At 27.5% G+C, this 10,479-nt stretch overlaps 1 protein-coding gene across 1 annotated transcript in view; it reads left to right on the plus strand.

Moving 5' to 3' along the window:
- The first annotated feature begins 2,839 nt into the window (after positions 1-2,839).
- Positions 2,840-10,479, plus strand: part of LOC113389731 (tyrosine kinase receptor Cad96Ca-like) — a 29,825-nt gene continuing 22,185 nt past the window's right edge. Inside the window, exon 1 of the mRNA XM_026626744.1 lies at positions 2,840-3,338. Coding sequence (XP_026482529.1) covers positions 2,840-3,338 — 499 coding nt within the window. The remainder of the gene's footprint in view (positions 3,339-10,479) is intronic.

Raw genomic sequence — 10,479 nt, forward strand, 5'->3', positions numbered from 1 at the left:
ATATTGATCCTGCGAAATCGAAATGTTTAAAAATGCTCGAGAACGCTTTGAGATATTTTAGAAATTCAAAAAGTCTCTAATATAATACTTTCAATTTGCCATCGAACCGTGTTAATCACGATTTGTTGTTTTAACTCGTTCACTAAAAATGTAACATTAATTTGCTTACTCATATAGAAAGCATCAAATAACGCAATCGGTAATAATAAATTAACTTTAAAAATATATTAACTGACTATTAATATACTTTAGACTTGCATTGTTAACTATTTCTCCAAATCCTGAAGCTTTATTTAGGCATAAAGTATATTATTGATGAACTAGTAAAAATTGGAAATCAAGAGTATTACCATTCGATGGCAAATAAAAAATGTTTCTAGAACAACCTTTTCAATCACCAAAATATCTGCAATAGTTTTCATAAAATTGCATTTTTACACTTTGCAAATTTTATAAGTTGTAAAAAATCAATATGAATGCTGCGAAATCGAAATGTTTAAAAATGCAATATCTCGAGAACGCTTTGAGATATTTTAGAAATTCAAAAAGTCCTCTATACAACATTTTTAATTTGCCATCGAACTGTGTTAATCACGATTTGCTGTTTTAACTCGTTCACTAAAAGTGCATCATTAATTTGCATACTCATATAGAAAACATGAAGTGACACAATCGGTGATAATAAATTAACTTTGAAAATATATTAACTGACTATTAATATAGTATTGACTTGCATTGTTAACTATGTCACCAGATCCTTGAAATTTATATATGTAGAAAGTATATTCTCGATGAACTTGTGAAAATTGGAGAGTATCTTTATTCAGTGGCAAATTAAAAATGTTATTAGAACAACTTTTTGAATCACTAAATTATCTACAATAGTTTTTACATTGTAGTATATTTTATCTAGTTTCTACTAAACTAATGAAAAAATAGTGTTTTGGGAAAAGTTTTCGAACAATTCAACAAAACGTAGAATTAATTAATTAATTCAACGAACAATTTAATAAAACTTAAAAAAAAAATGTCCCGACAAAATACAAATATGTATTTTTTTATAATACAATTTGTACATTATATTAGAGCGTATCCACAATAGATTTTTTTACAAATTTTAGTATATAAAATTCAATGAATTTTATCTACTTTTTGCTAAAGAGTGCAATTCAAAGCTGACATATATACTTAAAATAAATCATTTCAACTTTGCAATCCATTTTAAACAATTCTTGTAAATATGAGATGAGGTCCTATAATTTTAACTCAACTCGATTAAATTTTGTTCATTTCCTCTTTAAGTAAATATTATATAAACATCATCGTCGTGCAAATTACAAAATCTTATATTATATCTCCATAATATAAATAAATCTCACGTGATATTTTGACCAATCATATCAACTTATTTCGAATGATCACATCGACTGCCAATGACGAATCAGCATGCATTTTGTAAAAAGTTTTAGTTAAAAATTTAATGAAATTGAAAAATTTGCAATAGCTTTTGTAAAAGTTTACAACAAATCGCACTCCTCATAAATCACTCATAAAATAATATACACGATTATTTAACAAAATTGTAGAAAATGTCCCGACAGAACCCATGTATGTTTAGTAAATTTATACAAAATATTAAGACAAGTTGAGACTAATTTTATAAAAGATTTTTGTATAGGACTACATAAGGCTCTTCATACAAAACTTTAGTAAATTTTATCTAGTTTCTACTAAACTAATTAAAAAATAGTGTTTTGGAAAAAGTTTTTGAACAATTTAACAAAACGTAAAAAATATCCTAACCGAATCCATATATGTTTAGTAAATTTGCATAATATATTAGGTCGTATTTACATTAGTTTTATTCAAGATATTTGTACAGGACTATATTAAACAAATAATAAACTAAAAATGTCCCGACATAATTCATAGATTATTAAAAATTTCAATTCATAGTCAAAATATTAATATTTCAATAAATTCTATCAAAGTGTACAATATATTATTGAAAATGCCATATGTCAAAAAAAAACAGTAACGCATTTCCATCAGAATTTTGTAGAGTTACTTTCTTAAGAAGATTTACTTAACAATTGTAAAGAACTGAATAATCTGCAGTAGTTTTTTATATTATAAATTAACATACTGAGATTCATTATTCATTAAATTGATTATTTGCCAATTATATAATTTTATTATATCATGTTTTTAATAGCTCTTTTCATACTTATATAAACAAATATATATATATGCAAACAATATTATATTATGATAGTATAATGATATTCCCAGAATAGGTCTATACAATTTGTATCTTTATGTAAAAATCAATGTATGTATTTAAGTCAAATAAAGCAAATTTTCAAATTAAAAAAAAAATTAAATTATTATTTGCACATTTTGGGATATTTATGTAACTTGCCTTAAGGCAAAATGCCACAGCTAGTTATAGATAAATTGAAGTATGCATAAATTTAGACAAATGCTTTGCTAATGAAAACATAAAATAATTATTATATTTTTATAGATAAACTAAATACTGCGGGTGTTGAAATATTCACTAATGATATAATTTTATAAACAATCCGAATAATGTCACACGAGACAATTGTTTCCGAATACCAATTGCACCGATTTATCTCTAATTAACAATTTTAAAATAAAAACAAAGTGGAGATAAATCTCGCAGAAATTCGTATATAAGAAAGATTCTGCTCTAACAAATTCAGTACAACTACAAATCTTGTAAAATACAGTTACACCAAGTAAAATGTATCTTCAACGTGCAATTTTAGTTTTCTTAGCAATTTTTGCAGTAATAAATGCATGCGAATCAGAAATGAGTGTCGAAGAAATGCAAAAATTAGAAGAAATGCAAAAATCCTCGCAAAAAATTTACGATGAAACCGATGCAGTTTATCAAGGAATTCGTCGAATTCTGGAATGGAACGATTTGAACTTGACAATCGATCAATTAGTCGATATAAGAATTATGATTATTCAATGGAACAGTTTGGCTTATTCAGGAGCAAAAGATTTGCAAAAATACATCGAGGAAAACATTGAAAAATTATCAGAACAAATTCACGCTAAAAGAATTTTACGTGTAGTATCAGGATTAAATTCTAACCGACATCAAATTCAATTAACCTATGATGATATGTTAAAAATGACAAAATTATATACGACTTTAATGAAATGGCTTCGGGGTAATTGCAATGCAGTTTGCACAATTGACGTAGTCCTTAAAACTTATATCTTAAAATTCGCCTCGGGTTACAACGACGAACTCCTTGTACGAAATACCTTGATGGAAATTGTGCGATTATTGGCTAATGGTCATAAAATGCATAAAGTTTACACCGATAATAACATTTGACTGTTGACTCATAACTCGCCGTCCGTGTCTTCCGAAAGAAATTGATGTGATTGGGAACGAGATCGAAAACGTTTGATAGATTTAATAGAAACTTGAACCAAAATAAGTGTGCAGAAACACAAGAAGACTGTGACGTCACTGAGTGAACGAGCGTTGCCGACAATCGTAGAGCACTCCCGCATGAGAAAAATGTCATATGTCACCAAAAAGTAAATATTTTATGCTCGATGACTGATGTGTCTGTAATATTTCCATAAATGCCATCCCATAATTGATTTATTGATAATAAATTAAATTCAACAAAAAATTATTCTATCGAGAGATGGCGCTACTATTGATGCAGTTTTCTCAATAAATTAGATAATTCGCTGATTGAATTTATACCAAACGTTTCATTTATCTCGAACCAATCATATCATATGTTAGAAATTAATTTGTGTTTTAAAATGTTAGTATATAGTAGTTTTTGTTAATAAATGTTTATATTACGATTTTGAAAATAAATGATGTTTTGTATTCTTATATGATGATTTTTTTTTTTTTTATTTTTCTACCTTTTGTTAAATTGTTCGAAAAAAATTCCCTAGAGCACTCTTATTTTTATAGTTTACCGGAAACTAGATAAAGTTTAGTAAAACCTTGTATAAACTGTTTAATATAGTCCAATACAAAATTTTTGGATAAAACTAGTGTGAACACGACCTAATATATTTTTTGAATATTAATCATATATGGATTCTGCCGGGATATTTTTCTACGTTTTGTTAAATTGTTCGAAAACTTTTCCCAAAACACTATTTTTTAATTAATTTAGTAGAAACTAGATAATATTTACTAAAGTTTTGTATGAAGAGTCTAATATAGTTTTATACAAAAATCTTTTATAAAATTAGTCTGAACTCGCCTTAATATATTGTGCAAATTTACAATACATATATGGAATCTGTCCCGACATTTTTCTACGTTTTGTTAATTAGCTCGAAAAAATTTTCTTAGAATACTCTATTATTTTTATCTTAGCAGAAACTAGATAAAATATACTAAAATATTGTATAAAGAGTCTAATGTAGTCTCATACAAAAATCTTGAATAAAATTAGTCTGAACTCGCCTTAATATATTGTGCAAATTTACAATACATAAATGGAATCTGCCGGGACATTTTTCTAAATTTTGTTAAATAACATTAGATAAAATTTACAACATTTCCTAGGAAACACCTTTATACACTCCGATATAAAAGTTTTGAATAAAACGACTTTGAATTCGATATTTCATTCTTGAGCAATAAATATAGAAAATTTCGGACATTTTTGGGTTTTTGTCAAATAACTCAAAAATTTCATATGGAACCACCCCTTTTCAGTTAGTTAGGGTGAAACTAAATAAAATTTACTACATTTCCATGAGTACAGTTATATACACTCTGATATAAAAGTTTTGAATAAAACGACTTTAGAATAAAAAGGTATCATTTCTTTTGTTAATACTGTTTTTATCTATGGTAATGAGGCAAGACTCTGCAAAGCGTTTTTGAATCGTTCGTGGCAATATAAAAAATGAACAAGTGTTTAATATTTGATATGGTCTGTTATCAGGGTTTTTGTAATTATTGGTTATATATATTGGTTATTTTTGAAAAAAATTTCATGCTATTTCCATACGAAGTTTGATTGAATTGCGCACTATCTAAAATTTAATATTAAGAGCTAAAAGTTTCAGATAATTGTTTTTTATCTATTTGGAACCATTTGAGCCCTTGGGAGCAAGGAAAATAAAAAAATTCCATATTAAGGACCACTCTAATATATATAGTATCTATAAAATATAATTTAACTCACCTTATAATCTTCGCAGCTGTAGTAAGTGCAATTAGAACCATCCATCTCGCCAACAGTTTCCTTATTCATTCCGTTCTATATTTTTCTCACATTTTCTCTAAAATCCATTATTTTTTTCCAACCCTTATTTTTTATTCCTCCACCCTTTGCAATTAACGTCATGACTACGGTGCACTTCACTCACTTCACTCACATTACACTACACTATTCTAGGATGATTCATTTCTCTTTGAAGATCTTGTTTATAATTATCTGTTTCTGTAGTTTCTGTCTGAAAGTAATTATAAATATAGAAATTAAATTTTTTTACTGCTAGAAAATGTAATAAACAAACTAGGTGTGGGTATAATTATATTCTAATAATATATATAGAGCAAATTTACGGTATTGTGCCGCTTAGGGTTAAGATCATTATTTTTGCTATCTTGTTATATCTGAGCAAATCAAATGTAAATCATAAATAAATCAATTTATCTCCAGAACATTAACAATTGTCATTTCATTTCGAATTCAATTTCAAAAAAAAATAGTTGCCTAAAAATTGAAAAAGTGCTCCCGTATAGTCACAGTCTAAACGCATTTGCAAATAATTCTGTGCGACATTTTCACTTATACTGTTCTTTGCTTGGCGGCATTTTCACATTATTCAATAGTTTTGGCAAAATTGGAAAAGTACTCCGCACATAAGCAGTCTAAACGCACTTTGGTAAACATTTGTACCAGAGTGGCGCTTAGACTGTGCTAAGCCTGGGTAATTTTTTGAATTTTTAATCCAAAATTACAAAAAATTTTTATGGAAAATAAAGAAAGATGTAATATTGTTTTATCGTCAAAAGCAATTGTTTTGTCAATACAAGCAGAAAGTTTTTTAGATCATTCAAATCGAACGCTTAGTTCACTCAAACACTGCCATTTTTGCACATTTAGCTCTGTATCTTCAAAATGGCGCGACCTGACTTTTCCAAAAACTAATCACCACTTCTCCCAATCATTACAAATTGAATGTTTTTTAGATCATACAAATCGGATGATCCGTTCTCTCAAAAAGTCGATTTCTATTTTCTGCACTCTTTGCTCCGTATCCCCGAAACGGCTGGGGCTGCCTTTGCCAAAAACTAATCAGCACATCTCTCTATAAATAGGGATCGAATGCTTTTTAAACCATTCAAATCGGTTGATCCGTGCGCCCGAAAACGTGGACGAAAAAATGCGGACACACAAAACACACACACACATCCATTTTTTCTGAGGTATGCCAAAATGTTCAGAAACCTTCAAAACGTCGAAAATGGAAAAAAATTTCATTTTCAATATTCGTCCCATTACTATAACTACCCTAAAAAATACAAGCAGTCAATGAATGTATGTTAATTTTAATCACAGAAAGTTTTTCAAACACAATTATTACATGATGAATGAAGTTGCAAACAATATTTGTTTGACATAATCCACTGTGTGAAGAAATATTATAGAATTTATTAATCATCAATTACTTCATTTCCCTAATGAAGGTTCATTTCTAAATGCTAATTACAATGACAAACCGATTATGTCATATTTGAAGTATGACTTTAATTACATAATTGTTTTTAAATATCAAACTTATTTTTAATGCTATTATGACACTAATAAATGTGTGCATCATATTACTAATAAACAGTGTTACCATATTACTAATAAACATTACTCAAAATTGTTTTATGATGTATTTATTTTTACTTAAATGTCATCTTGTACAGTAGCAAATAAGTTTTACTTCAATCGCGTGTGATCTTTACGCACACTTTTTTTTTTAATTTCTAACGAAAACATAAACTTCTACTTGCAGCTTAAATATTTAGCAAATAAATAATTATCGCAACCCCTCATAAATCACTAAAATGTTTCCGCAAATGCTTAACTTTTCCTAAAACCCGTTTATATATAATTTATGGATTTAATAAAACAGCCATAAGGCTAATTGATAAATTAATTCGTGGCGAAACGAAATGAAAATCCCGAAATTATAAAAGATTACTCAATCGTAAATTAACCCATAAAGTAATATTTTATATAATTTTTGGCAATAAATTAAATTTACACCGCGGTGAGTCTTATCAGCCCTGGAGACCATTTTCATGCTTTTTATTAACTTTTATTAACTTCCCAAAAATATTAGAAATACTAATAATGATGAATTATAAACTATATATTCATAATATAAAAATATAAAATATAATAAAAATATGTACAATATTCACAAACAATAATGTAATTAAAGTCATACTTCAAATACGACATGATCGGTTTGTCATTGTAATTTGCATTTAGAAATGAACCTTCATTAGAGAAATGAAGTAATTGCTGATTCATAAATTCTATATTATTTGTTCGCACAGTAAATTATGTTAAACAACGCCTAAACAAATATTGTTTTCACAATTTCACTCATCATGTAATAATTGTGTTTGAAAAACTTCATGTAATCAAAATTGACATACATTCATTGACTACTTGTATTTTTATTGACAATGTTTATCGATTTATTTTTATTACTCAAAAATTGACGTCTTAGCGTTTAAATCAAAATTTATTCATTTTTTTATTTATTTTTAATAATTTAATTCTAAGCATATTTCAGTTTTTATTTTGCTTACCCATAATTTAACATTTTCACAGTTTTCACCTAATTAACAATAATAAGTTGTTGCCATTTTTTTCATTTATTTCTACAATATTACTATAGTTGTATAGTTCATAACATCTTACAAATAGTCCTTGATAAACTCCAAAAAGATTTATCAAAATTAGAATAACCGCGTAGGAGAAGTTTGGATTCATACATCCGTTAGAAGAATTTCTAAATAATTACATTTAACCGTAACAAAATAATCCCCATTCCCGTCTGTTTGGAAGCTTTTAAAAAGGTGCTCAGGTGCCTTGAATTAGTTTCCCATTAGCGATAATTAACCCTGTGTCAACCACCAACCACCAACCACCATCAAGGGCTGTCCGATTCTAGTCAACCGCCAGATGGATGCGTCGACGTTGATTACCGTTAATTAATGTATTACTCCACCACCAGGCGGTGGGGTTCGAGTATTGGGAAGGGGTTCGAGTTTTGGAAAATGATCTATGGCGATGGGTTGTTGAAATTTATAGACATGTGCATATGACTTGAATGGCATTGGTGGTGCTGAATTATTTAAATAAATGCTTCTAAATTTTAAAGTAAAACTTTTTCAGGCGCGACTAGGGTGTAAATCCGTACAAATGCAACGGAAGTGCGTTACGGCAAGGTCGAGGGCCAATGTAAAGATTTGTCATTCATCAGTTGATGGGTTGTTGAAATTTATAAACATGAATGACTTGGGCGGTGCTGAATTATTTAAATAAATGCATCTGAATTTTAAAGTAAAACTTTTTCAGGCGCGACTAGGGTGTAAATCTGTACAAATGCAACGGAAGTGCGTTACGGCAGAGTCGAGGGCCAATGTAAAGATTTGTCATTCATCAGTTGATGGGTTGTTGAAATTTATAAACATGAATGACTTGGGCGGTGCTGAATTATTCAAATAAATGCATCTGAATTTTAAAGTAAAACTTTTTCAGGCGCGACTAGGGTGTAAATCTGTACAAATGCAACGGAAGTGCGTTACGGCAGAGTCGAGGGCCAATGTAAAGATTTGTCATCATCAGTTTTCGCAAAAAAAAACTAAAAATTTAGTTTGGAGGCGTATATATTATTATATGTTGTAGTAAAATATATAAAATTTTGCATCATTTAACTATAAAATAATTGTATGTTGCTATATTAAAAATAATTATAATAAATCAATTAACTTTAGCTATAAGAAACTTTTATTTTACTGAGATGTTGCGGATCTTTGATCAGTTTCTATAAAATAACTCAAAATTTAGTTTGAAGGTGTATATATAATTATATTTTGTAGTAAAATATATAAAATTCTGTATCATTTAATTGCAAAAGAATTGTATGTTGCTATATTAAAAATAATTAAAATAAATTGCTAAACTTTGGCAATAGAAAACTTGTAGAGAACAATAAATTGATACGGATGGCTGAGGACATTTTATCAGTTTTTACACAAAAACTCAAAATTTTGTTAAGAGACCTGTACATTTATTAAAGCAAAGTTTATAAAATTCTGCATAACATAGTTACAAAATATTTGTATATTGCTTTATTAAAAATAATTATAATAAATCGCTAGAATTTGGCAATAGAAAACTTGTAGAGTACATAAAATTGATATGGGTGGCTGAGGACATTTTTAAGTTTTTGCAAAATTACTCAAAATTTAGTTTAAAGACTTATACATCAGTATATATTGCAATAAATTACGTAAAATTTAGCATCATTTAACTGAAAAATAATTGTATGTTGCTATATTAGAAATAATTATAATAAATCGATAAACTTCGGCAATGAAAAACTTTTGAAGTGAAATTGTCGATGCTGTAAGAGGGTGAGCACAATTTAATCAGTTTTTGCAAAATTACTCAAAATTTAATTTAAAGCTGTATATATTATTATATATTGTAGTAAAATGTATAAAATTTTGCATCATTTAAATACAAAATATTTATATACTGCTATATTAAAAATAATTAAAATAAATCGCTAGACTTTGGCAATAGAAAACTTGTAGAGTACATTATTAATTTGATATGGGTGGCTGAGGAATTTTATAAGTTTTTGCGAAATAATGCAAAATTTAGTTCGAAGACATATACAAAAGTATATATTGTAATAAATTATATACAGTTTTGCATCATATAAGTACAAAATACTTGTATGTCGCTATATTAGAAATAATTTAAACAAATCGATAAACTTTAGCAACTATAAAATTATATACAGTAACGTATTTATATTTATTTCTGCATTATTGATTTATTTTTTGTTTTAGTTTTTTGCCAAATTGTATCTAAAAGAATCTGTATGAAATCCTTATGCGGGTATATAAGGGAACATTTCTTCCCTTAATTAGACAAAATCTGTTCTCCTTAAATAGGATTTGATAATAAATCTAGAATCAAATAAGCTTATGTCAGATTTACTGATATTATATTCTCATTAATTAATGTACATGGATATACATGAAATTCTATATGAGATGGATTAATCTTCTATATTAGTTTAATTAATAATACGCATTTGTTATTAAGCAAAATATTAAAAAAATTGATGAAGCTCTCATAAATTGAGCCCAGAAATGTTGGGTATATATATATATATATATATATATATATATAT

Source organism: Ctenocephalides felis, unplaced genomic scaffold (genome assembly GCF_003426905.1).
Source record: "Ctenocephalides felis isolate EL2017-DRISC unplaced genomic scaffold, ASM342690v1 CF-g0.4_SCAFFOLD_03573, whole genome shotgun sequence".
In the NCBI taxonomy this organism is placed as follows: domain Eukaryota; kingdom Metazoa; phylum Arthropoda; class Insecta; order Siphonaptera; family Pulicidae; genus Ctenocephalides; species Ctenocephalides felis.